This window comes from Moschus berezovskii, chromosome 3, assembly GCF_049115385.1.
Source record: "Moschus berezovskii isolate FMDL1 chromosome 3, NW_MosBer_1.0, whole genome shotgun sequence".
Classification (NCBI taxonomy): domain Eukaryota; kingdom Metazoa; phylum Chordata; class Mammalia; order Artiodactyla; family Moschidae; genus Moschus; species Moschus berezovskii.
The window spans coordinates 90,549,674-90,570,646 of NC_142462.1; the positions used below are offsets into that span (position 1 = coordinate 90,549,674).

The 20,973-nt window shown below is 39.2% G+C and overlaps 1 protein-coding gene across 2 annotated transcripts in view; it reads right to left on the reverse strand.

The window, feature by feature from the left end:
• SUGCT (succinyl-CoA:glutarate-CoA transferase) overlaps positions 1-20,973 on the reverse strand; it is a 791,249-nt gene that overhangs the window by 735,727 nt on the left and 34,549 nt on the right. For both annotated transcript variants that reach the window (XM_055421153.2, XM_055421151.2), the window contains one exon: positions 14,736-14,856. In XM_055421153.2, coding sequence (XP_055277128.2) covers positions 14,736-14,856 — 121 coding nt within the window. The remainder of the gene's footprint in view (positions 1-14,735; positions 14,857-20,973) is intronic.

Sequence of the window (20,973 nt, forward strand, 5' to 3'; positions counted from 1 at the left end):
TTCTTTCTCTATGAATTTGACTACTCTAGAAACCTCATGTAAGTGAAGTCATACAGTATTTTTCCTCTTGTGACTGGCTTATTTCACTTAGCATCACGTCTTCAAGGCTCTTCTATGTTGCAGCATTTGTCAAAATTTCCTTCCTTTTTAAGGCTAAGTAATATCCCAGTGAACATATACCACATCTTATTTACCCATTCATCCACTGAGGGATACAGGTTATTTGCACTTTTGACTATTTTTGAATAACGCCGCTAAGAACATGATGCAAATATCTGTTCAAGTGCCTGCTTTATATTCTTTTGGATACATAACCAAAAATGGAATCACTAGATTACACAGTAATTCTATGTTTAATCTTTTGAGGAGCATCCAATGTGGCTTACACTTTTCACAGTACCACTAACCGCACTCAAGGGTTCCAGTTTCTCCACATCCTTACCAACAGTGTTAGAAGTGATAGTAGTCTCCCCCCTGGGTGTGAGGTGGTATCTCATTTGTGGTTTTGATTTGTATATCCCTAATAATTAGCCATGCTGAGTATCTTTTCGTGTGCTCATTGGCAATGTGTACATTCTCTCTGTAGAAATGTCTGTTCACACCCTTGACCCATTTTTTAATCAGACCGTCAGACGGTCTTTCTTATAACCAAATATTTACCAATTTTTTTAAACTTTGGTATTTTTCACTTCATAAACTTTTGTGAATTTTATGTTCTTTGTAAAACAGATTCACTGATTCCACAATCTGATATTCTATTAATATCAACATCCCTTATCTTTCAGGGTGCATGACTGTTACTTACTCAACATACTTTGACCTTTGTGAAGTTAATCTGGTTCAAATAAGGGCTGAAAGTTGTAGTACTGCACTAATGCTGGCTTGGAAGGCTATCCAAAGAATGAAAAAAATCATTAGCATTCATGAAATAAATGTTATCTAAATTTTATCTAACATTCATTTTTTTCATCCTTTTAAGTATAACATTTCTTCCTATCTAGCATTGCTCGTTTAATTTGTGGGTTTCTATCCCAGACCTATTACCATAAGGGGAAACAATTTAGTTCTGATGACAGGATTTCTAGATTGTGGCTAAGTCTTGGCATGTTTATCTGGCATGATCTATGAAGCATTCGATCTATGAAGTTTTTTTTTTTTTTAAATAACTGCTGCTTTGATACTAACAGTGTCATCGTCTTCCCTTCTGTTGGTCTCTGGTCCAAGTGGTTCTTTAAACTGGGAACCAGTAGATCCATGCATTAGAAATTATAGAGCACAGGTAAAACTAACTGATCCTAGATTTATACCATATTTCTAGGTCCAGGCTATCTCTTTGCTTTTGGAATTTTAAACCATTGAGAAAACAGTTCAAGTTCCTCTTCAAATCATGGGTTTCTCTTTTCTCAATCAACCGTTCAAGGAAAATGGAAGTGTCTGAGAACTGGAGAAGCTCAAACACATATTTATATATAAAACTGTCATGAGATGGTGCTCACTGCACATCCCTAATTACACCCAGCAGAAATCTTTTAAGAATAATGATTGTGTCTCTTTAGCAAAATGGGAAATCATTTTATCTATGTTCCAGTTCAGTAGATTTTATTAATCCCAAGGTTTCACAAAAAATTTCAAGGAAAATTATCATAATGTTCCCTATACCCAGTAACAATTCAGTATCAGCTTTAAGTTTGGATTTTCTATTGGGAAAAGATATTTATTTAGACATTATGAATATGGAAATAATTGATTTTTTAATTTTGGTCTAAATAATTTAAAATTTATATAAAATTAGTCCAAACACTCTTAGCTTACTGAATATTATCTTTTCATACTTAAAAATTTTGAAGACAGATATCTCGGGGGTTTTTCTATTTACTGTTATTCTTACTACTTGAAAAACATATTTCTTCAATAAACTTTGAGTTAAAGAATGTTCAAACAGAACTCTCTTGCTTCAGTTTAGTTAAGGCTTCAAATCCAAAAAGAATGCCATAAGTTCCAGAACACCAACATAGGTCAAGCTAAAAGACTATGAAACCAGTTTTGCCATTCTTAGCTTATCATCCACTTCAGAGTATGTGAGGAAAAGGTGAAAAGGTAAATAAGACCTTTAGCAAGAATTTCCTTAGAAAGAGTTGTCAGTCATACAGATGACCAACAGGTACATGAAAAGATGCTCAACATCACTAATTATTTTACAAATGCAAATCAAAACTACAATGAGGTATCACCTCACCAGTCAGAATGGCCATCATTAAAAACTCTGCAAATAACAAATGCTAGAAAGGGCATGGAGAAAAGGGAACCCTTCTATGCTGTTGATGGAAATGTAAATTGGTACAGTCAATCAGGAGAACAGTATGGAGATTCCTCAAAAAACTGAAAATAGAACTGCCATGTGAGGAGCCTGGTGGGCTGCAGCCCATGGGGTCTCTAAGGGTAGGACACAACTGAGCGACTTCACTTTCACTTTTCACTTTCATGCATTGGAGAAGGCAATGGAGAAGGAAATTCTCCAGTGTTCTTGCCTGGAGAATCCCAGGGACGGGGGAGCCTGGTGAGCTGCTGTCTATGCGGTCGCACAGAGTCGGACACGACTGAAGTGACTTAGCAGCAGTAGTAGGTGGACCTAGAGATTATCATACTCAAAGAAGTAAGCCAGAAAGAGAGACGAACACCGTATGATATCACTTACATGTGGAATCTAAAATATGACAGAAACGCACCTATCTAAAAAACAGAGAGACTCACGTGAGAACAGACTTGTGGTTGCTAAGGGAGAGAGAGAGTAAGGGAGAAAAGAACTGGGAGTTTGGGATTAGCAGACACAAACTCATATATAGAATGGATAAACAACAAGGTCCTACCATACAACACAGGGAACTATACTCAAAATCTTGTACTAACCTATAATGGAGAAGAATCTGAATATGTATACCAATCATGTATATTTAATCAAATCACTCTGCTGTACACCTAAAACTAACAATATCATAAATCAATTATACTTCAGTTTAAAAATTAAAAAAGGAATTCTACCCATGAGGGCTGCTTATAGGACAAAGTGACCTGAACAGGTAGACTCTATATACAGAAGACCACAAGAAGTCAAGGACTGAAGAGAAGCCTACAAAGCTCCCCACAGAACAAACAGCCACCAACTGAGCTTCAGGCACACAGTAGGCCTCGATGCAGGGTCCAACTACCCCCACCAAGCACCAGCTCTTTCGTGCCCATTAAACCACTCTTCCCTAAGGAGGTTTGACAATGAAAGAATCACAAACAGCAGCTAAAAACAGGGAAAAGAAGAACTATGGATGAATGAAGAAACTGACTATGCTCTTCCAATTAGCACACGCACACGCACACACACACGCGCGCACACACACACACACACACACACTTCAGGTTTCCAGGAAGTTAGGCCCAACGTGGGGGAAAGGAAAAGCCATAAGTCTGAAGTTTTGATTTTAGATTGGACTGGACCTTTTAATACTTGAAGTAAAATAACCAGAAAAAAATCTGTAGGACTTTCCTGGATTTCAGCCATGAGCAAGGAAAATGAGTTAGAAGTGCAGGTTTACAGAGGTAGGGTGGGAAAGAATAAAGTTTCTGCTTACATGCCACTGAGTCCAACTTGTATGACACATCTGTTATATGTGTAAGGCTAGAAAGAAGTATTTAAAGATAAAAAGGTTACGCCCTTAGAGGATACAGTGAAGGCATAAAGTCACTTTCTGGAGTCTGTCCATGTCTACAGACAAAATATAATCTCAGTCCCTAACTTTATAGGCTGTGTTTTGAAATCTTGTATTTATGTGCTAAGTTTCTCTTTGCCTGCAGAGATGGTGTCATTGTTTGTTTAAACAATGAGTTTGGTATGAAATGGTAAACATGTTAAACCACACTTTTGCCAGGGATCACTGACTATAAAGTTGGACAGATGATCACAACACTCTAAAATTCTGGGGGGAAAAATATGTCCTGTTAGAAGGGGAACAGCAGAGACACTCATAATTTAGACCAATAGTTTCCAATTACTTTGACTGTGGGGACTCCTTTTACTGTCATCTCTGTATTGTTTATTCAATCTAGAAAGATGCTTAATGAACTAAACTGGACTATTATTTTTAGAGGTTAAAAAAGCTTGCCCATTGTTACTCCATCAAACTTAGTTCTGATTCTCTCTTCTTTCCTTCCTTCATTCCTTTCTCCTTACCTCCTTCCTTTCCTCCTTCCTTCCCATCTTTTCTCCTTCCCTATTTTTGTCCTCCCTCCCTGCTTCCTTCCCTTTCCTTCTTGTTTTTCACCCCTTCAAAACTTTTATGGGTTTAAAGTGCAGGCAGACTTCTAATTATTCTTTTTTAAAAGACAGGGCTATGTGGTGAATATGTAGAAAAAGACGGGAATATATATAGACACACAGACTAATTCACTCCATAAGAATGCAAGAACAGCAGTGTTTTGTATTATCGTTGCCATGATATGAATGTTGGATGCAGCTGCTAGATGATTTGCCATATCCATTTCGGCTCATCGTTCTCTTGTTATTGATTCTGAAACACCATGGGAGCCTTTAGTAATCTAAAGAAAATTTTATCTTAATCGCTACTCTCTCAAACATGAACATTATTTCAAGACCAATGTTTATAATAAAGTTCTTCCATGAGTCCATCAGTATTTGATTCCTACCTCTTTTGAAGAGGAATTTTTGATGGAATTTGAATCATATCCCTCTACTGTGCAAACCCCTTCCAGTATGCATGGCACTTGCACACCTCTATGCAGTACCTTCTCAACCATGCTGTTCCCCATTATTTGTATTCTAGGCACACTGGCTTTCTCTCAGGCCTTTAAAGATAGCTAGATCTTTTCTATCTCTGCACATGGTGTTCTCTCTGCCTGAATCGTTCACACCCTGGCTTTTTGCATGGCTGGATACTCTAAGTCTATTAAATGTTACCTCCCCAAAAAAGCTTTCCATGACCATCTCATTTACTCATGCACCCCCTGCTCTTTTAATTTCCACCACAGCTGAGTCTTTCATAACAGCATAATTGGTTGGTACGTATACTACCTTTTTCACTTGCTTATGAAGTGTCTCTGACACTAGGCTGTAAGCTCCTTAAAGGCATGAACCGTGCCTGCATTGTTTGCCCTGGACACTTTACAGAAATTTATGGAAATTCAAGAAATATGTATGAATTGGTGGCGGTGGGGAGACAAAGGAATGAGAAAGGAAGGGAGAGAAGGAATTATTTGGGCATTTCTGAATCATTGGCTGTTGCTGTTTCAAACATAAAAGGGTATAAAATAACATAACAAGTACTTATGCACTGCCAGTTGGTTTATTTGACAAATATAGTTGAAGTCCTATGTGCATCCCTTCCCTGTGTCCCATCTCTCCTTCCCCCGGGGTAATCATTCTCTTAAACAATTTTTCATTACCATGTGTATCTTTATACTTCTAATCACATATGAGTAAAATACCAAGAAAGATATATTTTATATGACTTTAACTCTATATGAATAACATTATTCTGTATATCATTTGTTGCAACTTGTTTTCAAAAATCAAAAAGGTACCTTGCAAACTACTTTTCTTAAAAGAAAATTGAAAATTTTATTTAAAGGGTATACACAATATTCCTACTACAAAATTAGTCTAGTCAATAACATAATGTAATGTTTATCCTTTTAGAAAGAAAAGAGCAGTGAAGTTAACCTGAAGAAAAAATAAATACTTTAAAATGTGGCAGAGAGCATTCTTATTGCTAAACTTGTGTAACTAATAACATGCTCAGAAGACACAAAGGAAAGAAGGTAAACTCAAGATTAAATTGCTAAGGAAAATATCATTATACTTATAAATGTATAGAGAGGTGGAGAACAGTCACTTTGGAAAAAGATACCTCTGAAAATATACAGATATGTCCTTTCAGTGATTCTCTACCCAGTTGGACACAGGCAACACTACAGTTTTCTCAAAAAGGGATTTCTAGTGAATTATAGGGGCTTCCCTTGTAGCTCAGCTGGTAAAGAATCTGCCCGCAATGCGGGAGACCTGGGTTCGATCCCTGGGTTGGGAAGATCCCCTGGAGAAAGGAAAGGCTACCCACTCCAGTATTCTGGCCTGGAGAATTCCATGGACTATCCATGGAGTCGCAAAGAGTGGGACACGACTGAGTGACTTTCATTTCATAGCTTTTTAAACACTGCCCCCTAATGTTCACATGCAGCTTCTTCTGAAATGTTAAGAGGACTGTGCTAATAATAATAATCAGGTCCTTCCTCCCCTGTGATCAGTCCAGCATTTTTGTCCTGCAGACCAGATTTCACAGACTGAGGGATTCTCAACCACACAACTGTCAGAATGCATTACAGTAAATCTCCCGACCATTCTAAGATTACTCTCATCAGTAAGAAGGCCAACATGTGAGTGAGAACAGATTATTTCTGCTTGGAAAGCACTGACAAGACATCAATACTGCTGGGAAACATCAGGCAAGTCTAGGATCACAATAATAACATGTGCAACTTTAGACTGATCTAATCAGTCTTATTAAAAAATAAAAAACAAACACTTATTACCAAGAATATCAAACTTCTAAAAAAAAGAGAGAAATGGCCCTTGCTTTATATATACACAAACTCATGACTCACAAAGGAAGGTTGCTTCCAAAAGAATCTGTTGACATTTCGACTCCCTGATGAGCAGATTTGTTCATGACTTCCACCACTGCAAATATGATCAACAACACATGAAAGAGAATAACAAAAATATATAATCTCAAGTAGAACTGCTCAGTGTTTTGTAGTCGCAAAGTCATCACTTAACATCCATGTCATCACTTAACAATGATGTATGTCTGAACAGAAAAAGCATAGAAGCACTTAATGAGAAGTCAAGGAGCCTGAGTTTTAAACCCCTTTTCCATTAAATAACTGTGTGACCTTAGGTCCCATAGGTGTTCTGGATCTGTTTCCTTATCAGGATATAAAAGAGAATGAGCTATGTGAATGCTTTTCTAATGACTGTCAGGAGGTGGGAGAGGATTATAGAATCAGGAGAGCTGCTTTTTCAGACCACACCTGCCTCTCCACACCACCCCTTCACACCCCATCCCTGTTAGCAAAAAGCATGATACTCCCATTCTCCCCTTAGCCGAGAACTACTAGACTGTATCAGGCTGCCCCAGTGGCTCAGCAATAAAGAAACCATCTGCAATGCAGGAGCCACAGGAGACATGGTTCAATCCCTGGGTTGGGAAGACCCCTGAAGGAGGAAATGGCAACCCACTCCAGTATTCTTGCCTGGAAAATCCCACGGACAGAGGAACTTGGTGGGCTACAGCCCATGGGATCGCAAAGAGTCAGACATGACTGAAGTGACTGAGCACGCACTGGATTATATCATCTATCTCCAAGGCCCTTTGCCACACTAAAATGTTAATACAGGATCTGAGAACTGGAAGAAAATTGAGAAATTCCCCAGTCACAAAACCAAGCCCAGAAGAACTTCTGATTCTAACCATAGTTAGATACAGCTGTGAAACATTGGGGAGGTGTGAGGCTTCCCAAAGGGATTAGCATTTAGCTGGGTGATGTGATGAAATATTTTATTATTCTCAACCTTCACCCTTCCCAGACTCCAGGCCCTTTTCAACATGACTTTGTAGTTCCTGTCACTGGAATAGTACACTGAACCCCCTGTTGATGTTAGGTTTGGCCAGATGACTTGCCTTGATCAAGGAATATTAGCAGGAGTGACATGAACAGAGAGAGGCCTTAAACGTGCTTGTGAGACTTCGTTCTCTTGTGCTCTTACTTTCCCCGTGAGGAGAACTTGCACTTGGTAGTCACTGGTGTAAGGAGTCTAAGACATGTGCGGAGCAGACCTGCAACTTGGAACCCAACCTACCAAGTCTAGATGAACTGAAGTCCAGCCAACCCATATCCACAAGAAGGAGAAATAAACACTTACTGTCATGTGAGATTTTGCATTTGGTAGTTATGCAGAATTTTTACAGCAGTAGGGTAATTTGGATAATAGTTCACCTATTTAATATTTTAGACCTCAACCTGTCCATTGTATTGTGAGAGTCTAAGGAAAAATGTCACCCTCTCTGTCACTCATATAAGTATTGATATACAAAAAACAAAAGTGTGATTACACATCTATATAATAGTACATCTGAAAAAGAGTCAGATGTAGTGGCAAAGATCTGCTATGAACAGAACCTATCCCTAGTGCTGAGTCAGAAGAGAAGTTAATGGCACTGGGCTCTTCATCCTATCTAAAATAACAGTCAGCCAAATGTTGCAATTATGTTTGTTTTATATAAAAATACCACCACATAAGATAATTTACCATGAAAAGCACACTTCATACTGAAGTAATATGTCCTAGTCAAAGTATTATACTATCTCAATTAACCTGATTGAAGAGAAATAGGGGTATTTCAGTTATTATAATTTTATAATGAGTAATAAATATTTTTAAAATAACATTTTTGCAGCTTTTACAGTGAAACAAGATTTTCAGATAGGTATTAATTTTAAGATAAATTTACTGAAATATAAGAAGTAAAGTGTTTGCTTGGTTCCTTTTTAAAGGAACTTTAAAAACTTATTTTAATATACTAGTTTCCTTTGATAGCTCAGTTGGTAAAAAATCCACCTGCAATGCAGGAGACCCCAGTTCAATTCCTGGGTTGGGAAGATCTGCTGGAGAAGGGATAGGCTACCCACTTCAGTATTTTTGGGTTTCTCTTGTGGCTCAGCTGGTAAAGCATCTGCCTACAATGCAGGAGACCTGGGTTCAATCCCTGGGTTGGGAACATCCCCTGGAGAAGAGAAAGGGTATCCACTCCAGTATCCTGGCCTGGAAAATTCCATGGACTGTATAGTCCGCAGTGTCACAAAGAGTCGGCCACGACTGAGCTACTTTCACTTTCACTTTTCTGTCCTAGGAAAAAAATCTAAGGCACAGTGACCTAACAACTGAATATTTCCTTCACAGAGTATGTATGTGTGTGCTCAGTCGCTCAGTCTTGTCTGACTCCTTGCAACACTACGGTCTGTAGCCCACCAGGTTCCTCTGTCCATGGGATTTTCCAGGCAAGAATACTGGAGCGGGTTGCCATTTCGTCCTCCTGGGTTAGACTCTTTAGGTACTTTAAATTAATGATCATTATATAGTGCTATGGACAAATTATATAAGAAATAACAGACTAGGCCAACAATGCCCTAAGCCCAGGCTATCCTCTGAAAACATCTTTGGAAAATGTAAACATAATATTTACCACTTACCCTTATCTCTGAAAAAGTAGTACTCTAAAAAAACTGCAACTATTAAAAACTCTTCAGTCAAGTTCTGATTATTCATTCATCGATTTAAGAAACTCCCTACCATGTGCTCTGCACTGTGTGTGAAACTGAGAACAGAACAAGAGCCTCCAGGGACTTCCCTGATGATCCAATGGCTAAGACTCTGTGCTCCCAGTGTAGGGGGCCCAGGCTGGATCTCTGGTCATGAACTAGATCCCACATCACAGCTATGATCCTGCATGCCGCAACAGAGATCGAAGATCCTGCAAGCCACAATTAAGACCTGGTATATATAAGCATCTGAATGCAGAGTTCCAAAGAATAGCAAAGAGAGATAAGAAAGCCTTCCTCAGCAATCAATGCAAAGAAATAGAGGAAAACAACAGAATAGGAAAAACAAGAGATCTCTTCAAGAAAATTAGAGATTCCAAGGGAACATTTCATGCAAAGCTGGGCTCGATAAAGGACAAAAATAGTATGGACCTAACAGAAGCAGAAGATATTAAGAAGAGGTGGCAGGAATACACAGAAGAACTGTACAAAAAAGATCTTCACGACCAAGACAGTCACGATAACGTGATCACTGACCTAGAGCCAGATATCTAGGAATGTGAAGTCAAGTGGGCCTTAGAAAGCATCACTATGAACAAAGCTAGTGGAGTGATGGAATTCCAGTTGAGCTATTTCAAATCTTGAAAGATGATGCTGTGAAAGTGCTGCAATCAATATGCCAGCAAATTTGGAAAACTCAGCAGTGGCCACAGGACTGGAAAAGATCAGTCTTCATTCCAATCCCAAAGAAAGGGAATGCCAAAGAATGCTCAAACTACCACACAATTGCACTCATCTCACACGCTAGTAAAGTCATGCTCAAAATTCTCCAAGCCAGGCTTCAGCAATATGTGAACCGTGAACTCCCAGATGTTCAAGCAGGTTTTAGAAAAGGCAGAGGCACCACAGATCAAATTGCCAACATCCACTGGATCATGGAGAAAGCAAGAGAGTTCCAGAAAAACATCTATTTCTGCTTCATTGACTATGCCAAAGCCTTTGACTGTGTGGATCACAATAAACTGTAGAACATTCTGAAAGAGATGGGAATAACAGACCACCTGACCTGCCTCTTGAGAAACCTGTATGCAGGTCAGGAAGCAACAGTCAGAACTGGACATGGAACAACAGACTGGTTCCAAATAGGAAAAGGAGTACGTCAAGGCTGTATATTGTCACCTTGCTTATTTAACTTATATGCAGAGTACATCATGAGGAATGCTGGGCTGGAAGAAGCACAAGCTGGAATCAAGATTGCTGGGAGAAATATCAATAACCTCAGATATGCCGATGACACCACCCTTATGGCAGAAAGTGAAGAGGAACTCAAAAGCCTCTTGAAGAAAGTGAAAGAGGAGAGTGAAAAGGTTGGCTTGAAGCTCAACATTCAGAAAACAAAGATCATGGCATCTGGTCCCATCACTTCATGGGAAATAGATGGGGTAACAGTGGAAACAGTGTCAGACTTTATTTTTTTGGGCTCCAAAATCACTGCAGATGCTGACTGCAGCCATGAAATTAAAAGACACTTACTCCTTGGAAGGAAAGTCATGACCAACCTTGATAGTATATTAAAAAGCAGAGACATTACTTTACCAACAAAGGTCCGTCTAGTCAGTTCAGTTCAGTTCAGTTCAGTCGCTCAGTCGTGTCCGACTCTCCGCGACCCCATGAATCACAGCACGCCAGGCCTCCCTGTCCATCACCAACTCCCGGAGTACACTCAAACTCATGTCCACAGAGTCGGTGATGCCATCCAGCCATCTCATTCTCCGTCGTCCCCTTCTCCTCCCGCCCCCAACCTTTCCCAGCATCAGAGTCTTTTCCAGTGAGTCAACTCGTCGCATGAGGTGACCAAAGTATTGGAGTTTCAGCTTTAGCATCAGTCCCTCCAATGAACACCCAGGATTGATCTCCTTTAGAATGGACTGGTTGGATCTCCTTGCAGTATAAGGGACTCTCAAGAGTCTTCTCCAACACCACAGTTCAAAAGCATCGATTCTTCGGTGATCAGCTTTCTTCACAGTCCAACTCTCACATCCATACATGACCACGGGAAAAACCATTGCCTTGACTAGACGGACCTTGGTTGGCAAAGTAATGTCTCTGCTTTTTAATATACTATCAAGGTTGGTCATAACTTTCCTTCCAAGGAGCAAGCGTCTTTTAATTTCATGGATGCAATCAGCATCTGCAGTGATTTTGGAGCCCAAAAAAACAAAGTCTGACACTGTTTCCACTGTTTTTCCATCTATTTCCCATGAAGTGATGGGACCAGATGCCATGATCTTTGTTTTCTGAACGTCAAGGCTATGGTTTTTCCCGTGGTCATGTATGGATGTGAGAGTTGGACTGTGAAGAAAGCTGATCGCTGAAGAATTGATGGTTTTGAACTGTGGTGTTGGAGAAGACTCTTGAGAGTCTCTTGGACTGCAAGGAGATCCAACCAGTCCATTCTAAAGGAGATCATCCTGGGTGTTCATTGGAAGGACTGATGCTAAAGCTGAAACTGCAATACTTTGGCCACCTCATGCGACGAGTTGACTCACTGGAAAAGACTCTGATGCTGGGAAAGGTTGGGGGCGGGAGGAGAGGGGGACGACAGAGAATGAGATGGCTGGATGGCATCACCGACTCTGTGGACATGAGTTTGAGTGAACTCCGGGAGTTGGTGATGGACAGGGAGGCCTGGCGTGCTGTGATTCATGGGGTCACTAAGAGTCGGACATGACTGAGCGACTGAACTGAAGTAAACTGAACTGAATAGTCAAATAAATAAATAATTTTTAATAAAAGAAAAGAACAAAAGCCTGCAGGATAGTGAATGAGACAGACAAGTAAAGTGGCAAATACAAAATATGATTGACAACAGTCAACCCAACCTTCAGGGATCAAAAAAAAAAATGTCTGCACAGAAGCAGTGACATCCAAGGTGAGATCTAAAGGGCAAATAGAGAGTCATTAGGTGTGGCAGAGGATCAGGGTCTCAAGCATGGGTACATCGTGTGTAAAGGCTTTGCCGTGAGGGTGAGCATGGTGAATTTAGAAGATGCAAGTAGTTCAGGTTCACACATTCTTTATGCTTTCTGCTTTTCTGCCCAAACCATCTATGAAAATAAATGCTTTCCTCCCTTCACCTCCAGAGGTTCTCCTCCTACCTCATTGAAAATTCCTTCGCAACCTCCTTCACTGTTTCATCATTATCTCCTATACATCTACTACTTGGAATGCATCAGGCTTAAACACTCACACTCTCCTTTTTCTGTCTATACTCACTGTATAAATGATCAAACACAGGTTTCAAATACCATGTATTTGTTCTAATAAAAAATTTTACATCTCCTGACAATTAGATCCAAGCAATTACTCGACATCTCCTCTTAGATATCTATAGCAATCTCAAGCTAGACTCTAGACATTCCAAATCCAAACTCTTGACATTCTCCCCACCAAAACATCTTTCCACAGTCTCACTCAACTCTGTAAACAGCAATTTTTCTGATTGCTCAGGCCAAAACCTTAGAGTCATCCTTAACTCCAATCTTTCTCTGATACACCCCATCCATCTGAGAACCTTATATACTTTTCTCAAAAACCTTCAGAATTCTACCACTTTTCAACTAGCTTGCTATCACCCTAATTCCTAAGTCAAGTCCCCATCATCTTTAGTCTGGACTATTTCAGTAGCTTCATAACTGTTCTTCCACTTCCACCCTACACTCAACAGTCTATTCTCTACATAGTAGCTAGTGATCCCTTTAAAAATACATCAGATTGTACCATTCCTCTGCTTAAAACTCTCCATTATCTTACAAACTTATTTGAAGTAAAAGCCTAATTCTTTAAGAGCAGTCCACAAGTCTTTACTAGCCACCATCTCTCTGATTTTCTTCCTATTACATTTCCCTTCATTTACTCTGTTTTAGCCCTCCATGCAGGCCCTCAAATATGCCCAGTGCAGTCTCACCTCAGGTCCTCTGCATTTGCTGATCCCTCTGCCTGAAACCCTCACTGCCAACATCTATATGAGTCACTCCTTTATTTCATTCAAGTCTCTGCTTAAATGTTCCCATTATCAATGAAGCCTTGTCTCACCTCCCAGTACAAAACAGACTCTCCTCCCCTCATCTCCCTTGTCCTATTTGTCTCTAGACTCAACTACAAAAAAAACAAAACACAAAAGAGAATCTGTTTACTTATTTAATATCTCCCTAAAAATACTATCAATTATTCTTATAAATGCTATTACTGTAACTTCCTATTTTAAGAATAATTTTAATACTGTATCCCTAATTAATAGTTCACTTCAGTTCAGTCACTCAGTCATGTCCGACTGTCTGCGACCCCATGAATCACAGCACGCCAGGCCTCCCTGTCCATCACCAACTCCCGGAGTTCACTCAAACCCACCTCCACCGAGTCAGTGATGCCATCCAGCTATCTCATTCTCTGTCGTCCCCTTCTCCTCCCGCCCCCAGCATCAGAGTCTTTTCCAGTGAGTCAACTCGTCACATGAGGTGGCCAAAGTATTGGAATTTCAGCTTTAGCATCAGTCCTTCCAGTGAACACCCAGGATTGATCTCCTTTAGAATGGACTGGTTGGATCTCCTTGCAGTCCAAGGGACTCTCAAGAGTCTTCTCCAACACCACAGTTCAAAATTAATAGTTAAGTGCTTATAAACTATGTAAAGATAACTAATACAATTTTTTTCCCTTTAGTCTAAAGATACACAGTTCACCACCAAGGGCTGAACAACCTAGAATACTTTATAGCACTCTTTTCCTTTACTTGGCTTAGTACCTTTGAATATATTAAAGTGATATGTTGAATTCCTATGTTATCTTAGAGCCAATGAATATTTCACCTGTAATTCTACATATGAGCTAATAATAGTACTCTGTTGGTATTTGCCAAATTTCTATAGAAAAATTTCCAGTAAAGAATCTGCCTGCAATGCAGGAGACCAGGGTTCAATCCCTGGGTCTGGAAGATTCCCTGGAGAAGGGAATGGCAACCCACTCCAGTATTCTTGCTTAGAAAACCCCATGGACAGAGGAGCCTGGTGGGTTGTCCATGGGGTTGCAAAGAGTCGGACACAACTGAGCAACTAACATTTGCACTTTCACAGGCAGACAAATTCACAGAAGAAATACAAACAGCCAATAATATATGAAAAATGTTCATTTACATTAATGTTCTTTAATGATTAATTTTCAACAACCTAAAATGGCCTGGCAGGGAAGGAGAGCAGAACCACTGAGAAAACCAGCGCTAGTGAGAGGTTTCTTATGCACAGAAAGAGACACAGAACCTGGAAAACCTACTCACTGACAAGGGCGTGGGGTTGAAATACCTGTGATGGAACAGTAGACAATGTGAGGTGCAATCTCATCTATATCTTCATAGCCCAGCCCCATTGCAGACAGTTTGCCAGGGACATAGTTCTCCACAAATACATCACAAACAGCCGCAAGCTGAAGGAAGAGACGAAGACAAGTCAGACTTAAGGGACTCCCTAACTTTCAACAAACCCCCACATGAATTCTGATTTCAGTAAACACAATTATCCTCACTTTCTAAAAGCTCATAAAAATCACAGGAAAAGTAGAATTCAGTTCAGTTCAGTCATGACCGACTCTGCGACCCTGTGAATCACAGCACGCCAGGCCTCCCTGTCCATCACCAACTCCCGGAGTTCACTCAAACTCATGTCCATCGAGTCAGTGATGCCATCCAGCCAGCCATCTCATTCTCTGTCGTCCCCTTCTCCTCCTGCCCCCAATCCCTCCCAGCATCAGAGTCTTTTCCAGTGAGTCAGCTCTTCAAGGTGTAATTAGACATGAAGGCTCTAATCAACTACTTGAGGTATGACTGTCAATTAAACAATGGCTATTAAAATGTTCAGTTAATACCATAGTGTTAACTGGATTCTGCTTACATTAAATGTAAGAAATATCTAGGCTATGTGGTCTGTCCAAGTATATTCTCAGAAATTAAAAAAATTAAGACTATAAGGACATAAAATACATGAAAAATATTTCTTAACTCCTTTAAAACTAAACACATCTTTACAACCCTATCCTTATCATGTAATACTCCTCATTACAACATGTACATATTGGCACCTAATACTTGTAAACGCTTATCAATTGCTTTCACACTTTCCAGATGCTTCCTTTCCAAAGAGTTTTAAATGTATTTAATGAATGACTAAAAAAAAAAAATGCTAAACTATAACTCAGTAAATCAGTAACTGTCAGAAACAAGACCTCAATTTTGATTTCCAGATTACTACTATATGAAATAGAGAACAAACCATTGAAACCCTAATCTTAAACTTCTTTTCAAAATCTCATTTGTGACTACGTATCTTCTGAAAATATCACAAAAATTGTACGAGGTCATAAAGAAAAATTCATGACATAATTCTTTACCATATCCAAGTGCCTAATAACTATTCAACAATTTTTTAATTGCCATGTTAACATAATATAACATGTTAACATAAATTACATGTTAACATCTCACACACACAAACTAATGAAATAGAATAAGTCTGGGCCAGGGGTAGACAAACTTTTTTCCATAAAATATCAAACAACAAATACTTTAGCCTTTCCAGGCCACATACATTCCCTGTCACATATTTATTTTTCTCTAATGATCTTTAACAATGTAAAATTCATGCTTAGTTCATGGGCTATGCAAAAACAAATCGGAATTGGTCCACAGTTTGACAACCTCTGCTCTAGATGGAAAATAATTGAATTTACATAAACTTTAGATGGAAACGTAAATAAACTGAGTGCCTGTTTGTTATGTTGTCAACAAATTTGGAGTGGATACATGGAACTATTTGACTTAACAAAACTTAGGGAGAGGGGATCTTAGGAAGCATCTCAGGGAAATAAGCTGTCATCCTCCAGAGCTCCTGAAACAGAGGTACTAGAGATCCTCAAGATCTCCAGTACATTAAGATACAGGACAGAGAAGAATAGATTTCAGGTATGCACTCCAAATCTCAAGCCATACAGACATCCTTTCCAAATTTCAGATGCCAATTAACTTTTGAGATGCTTCTCACATGGGCAGTATGCTCCAGGGAGAGCCCAAGTTGAGATGTGTTTATTTACTGTTAATGATTCTAACAATTCTACTATGTATTGCTTGGGAAATGTGGAGGGAGAGTGGGTATTACTATAAATAAAACACAAGACTACAGTTACACTTCAATTTGTTCCTCATACTTTTCTGAGTGTATCTACTACTTACAAAGCACTCCTGTGGGCACTAAAGAAAACAAATGACATCAAATACACCTAGGCTTCTATACCAGTCATCTCCTGGCTGCATAACTTGAATGGTACATATTAATAGTATAGTACAGTACCTTATGCAAATGCATTTGATAAATTATTTTCAATTTTAAAAACTCTGTGTGTTCCTCAAAAAGTTAAACATTGAATTACCATATGATCCAAAGATGCCATTCCTAGGTAAATACCACAAATAACTGAAAGCAGGGACTTGAACAGGTACGTATATCCAAATGTTCATAGCAGCATTATTCACAATAGCCAAAAGGTGGAAACAACCTAAGTATTCATCAATAGACAAGTGTTCCCATCCATAAAGTAGAATATTTTTCAGTCATACAGAGGAACAAAGTTCCTGAAAACATAATGCTAAGTAAAATTAACCAGACACAAACGTACACATATTGCATGATTTCACTTACATGAAATATCTAAAACAGGCAAGTTCATAAAGACAGAAAGTAAATTAGAGGTTATCAGAAGCTGAGGGAGAGGGAAGTGAAGAATTATTGTTTAATGGATAGTTTGTTTGGGGTAATGAAACATATGGGAAATACAAAGCAGTGATGGTTACACTATATTATGAATGTAACTAGTGCTACTGAATTGTGTGGCACAAATGGTTAAACATGTTTATGTTATATATGTTATACCACAATAAAAATTATTTTTGTAGGGTATTTGAATTTTTAGATTTAAATTTATGTGGAGTATTTGTATCTTTAGATTTCTATAGGATCATAAATTATATTTCAAATCACATAAAATAGTCAGATGAATCACAAATTCATCTGAATTTGGTGAATTTAGATGATTCATCAACTTTCAATTTGATTTGATCAACTTTCAGTAAGACAAGAAAATAAATGTAATAAATAAGCTATGCTATTAGAAAAGTATTCAGAATATATAAAGTAAACAAAAAACACCTTTAAAAAACCAATATACATATTATTATGTTTATCGGGAGAAATGAGCATACAAGGACATAAAGAGATTTTATATTATATACTAAAATAGTACTCTTTTTGCCCATGAGCAGACATTAGTTGTGTAATAATAGAAAAAAAAAAAAATTAAGCTAAAAAGAGCTGTGCTCAGAGTACCACGTAGTCTGATTCTATAAAGTTATAAAAAAAATACAGAAAAGTTGAGTTTAGGAGCTAAAGAGTTCCACTGATAAAGATACCCAGTACCTTTTTAAAAAATATTTTATTTATTTATTTGGTTGTGCCAGATCTTAGTTGCGGCACATGGGAACTTCTATCTTTGTTGCAACCTGTGGGCTTTTGTAGTTGTGTCATCCAAATTCTTAGTTGCAGCATGTGGGAACTTGTTCCCTAAGTAAGGCCCCCTGCACTGGGAGTGCAGAATCTCAGCCACTGGACCACCAGGGAAGTCTCCCAGTAGCTTTTATTATTACCCCAAGAATTCAACATGTATGCATTATGATATTTAATGATAAAATATCCCTGGAAAATTACACAGCACATAAGTTATTCTTTTCTCCATTTTATAAGCATTTCTTTTAAATAAATGTATACTAGCTATTTTCTAGATACTGATTCTTGGTGAGTCTGTCATATTACATATTCTCCTTCTCTCTCTGTTTTGAGAGAACTCATTTCAAGAACAGGTGTGTTCCCTAAAGTATTAGTTAGTTCAGTTCAGTTCAGTTCAGTCGCTCAGTCATGTCCGACTCTCCGCGACCCCATGAATCACAGCACGCCAGGCCTCCCTGTCCATCACCAACTCCCGGAGTACACTCAAACTCATGTCCACAGAGTCGGTGATGCCATCCAGCCATCTCATTCTCCGTCGTCCCCTTCTCCTCCCGCCCCCAACCTTTCCCAGCATCAGAGTCTTTTCCAGTGAGTCAACTCGTCGCATGAGGTGGCCAAAGTATTGCAGTTTCAGCTTTAGCATCAGTCCCTCCAATGAACATCCAGGATTGATCTCCTTTAGAATGGACTGGTTGGATCTCCTTGCAGTATAAGGGACTCTCAAGAGTCTTCTCCAACACCACAGTTCAAAAGCATCGATTCTTCGGCGATCAGCCTTCTTCACAGTCCAACTCTCACATCCATACATGACCACGGGAAAAACCATTGCCTTGACTAGACGGACCTTGGTCGGCAAAGTAATGTCTCTGCTTTTTAATATACTATCAAGGTTGGTCATAACTTTCCTTCCAAGGAGCAAGCGTCTTTTAATTTCATGGCTGCAATCAGCATCTGCAGTGATTTTGGAGCCCAAAAAAACAAAGTCTGACACTGTTTCCACTGTTTTTCCATCTATTTCCCATGAAGTGATGGGACCAGATGCCATGATCTTTGTTTTCTGAATGTTGAGCTTCAAGCCAACCTTTTCACTCTCCTCTTTCACTTTCATCAAGAGGCTTTTGAGTTCCTCTTCACTTTCTGCCATAAGGGTAGTGTCATCTGCATATCTGAGGTTATTGATATTTCTCCCAGCAATCTTGATTCCAGCTTGTGCTTCTTCCAGCCCAGCGTTCCTCATGATGCACTCTGCATATAAGTTAAATAAGCAAGGTGACAATATACAACCTTGACGCACTCCTTTTCCTATTTGGAACCAGTCTGTTGTTCCATGACCGGTTCTAACTGTTGCTTCCTGACCTGCATACAGGTTTCTCAAGAGGCAGGTCAGGTGGTCTGGGATTCCCATCTCTTTCAGAATGTTCCACAGTTTATTGTGATCCACACAGTCAAAGGCTTTGGCATAGTCAATGAAGCAGAAATAGATGTTTTTCTGAAACTCTCTTGCTTTCTCTATGATCCAGCGGATGTTGGCAATTTGATCTCTGGTGCCTCTGCCTTTTCTAAAACCTGCTTGAACATCTGGGAGTTCACGGTTTACATACTGCTGAAGCCTGGCTTGGAGAATTTTGAGCATGACTTTACTAGCGTGTGAGATGAGTGCAATTGTGCGGTAGTTTGAGCATTCTTTGGCATTGCCTTTCTTTGGGATTGGAATGAAGACTGACCTCTTCCAGTCCTGTGGCCACTGCTGAGTTTTCCAAATCTGCTGGCATATTGAGTGCAGCACTTTCACAGCATCATCTTTCAAGACTTGAAATAGCTCAACTGGAATTCCATCACCACCACTAGCTTTGGAGTTAAGGCATTGGTTAAAATTCTAAACAGTGCTATGCTGAAATCAGACCCATCAGAAATCACCCTGTGTTTTATGGATCTCCAAACTATCTACAAGGTTTATACAAGTCAACTGCTTCGGTGGAGACCAAACATTTATCACATTTCCCTGATATAAGAATTTACTATGAAATAAAGTGAGAGGGAAAAACAACTTAGTTTTACTGGTGATCACCTCTTCCTCACTGAAATGTTCACAAATCAACTAATAATCTATTCTAGAATTTTGCCCACAATTTAAAAAAAAAGCACAACTTTGCATGTTGAAGAAGCCATCATCATTTTCTTTTCTTCTGGGGAAAAAAAAATCTTCTTTCCACTCACAGTAAAAAAAACAAATTAAAATGCTCTATCACTGAGCTCTACCCCCAGGAGATATCTTCTGAAGGATTTAAAGGCAAAGTTTCATGATGTCTTCTATTTACTTTGAAATGCAAATCAAAACTACAATGAGGTATCACCTCACAACAGTCAGAAAAGCCATCACCAAAAAAAGCTACAAACAATAAATGCTGGAAAGGACGTGGAGAAAAGGGAACCCTCTTGCACTGTTAGTGAAAATGTAACCTGATATAGTATGGAGATTCCTTTAAAAAAACTAGGAATAAAACTACCATATGACCCAGCTATCCCACTACTGGGCATATACCCTGAGATAATCATAATTGAAAAGACACATGTACCCCAGTGTTCACTGCAGCATTATTCACATGAACAAGACTTGGAAGCAACCTAGATGTCCAAAAACAGATGAATGAATAAACAACTTTGGTACATATATACAATGGTATATTCAGTTCAGTTCAGTCGCTCAGTCGTATCCGACTCTTTGTGACCCCATGAATCACAGCACGCCAGGCCTCCCTGTCCATCACCAACTCCCGGAGTTCACTCAAACTCATGTCCATCGAGTCAGTGATGCCACTCAGCCATCTCATTCTCTGTCGTCCACAACTCCTCCCACCCCCAATCCGTCCCAGCATCAGAGTCTTTTCCAGTGAGTCAATTCGTCACATGAGGTGGCCAAAGTATTGGAGTTTCAGCTTTAGCATCAGTCCTTCCAATGAACACCCAGGATTGATCTCCTTTAGAATGGACT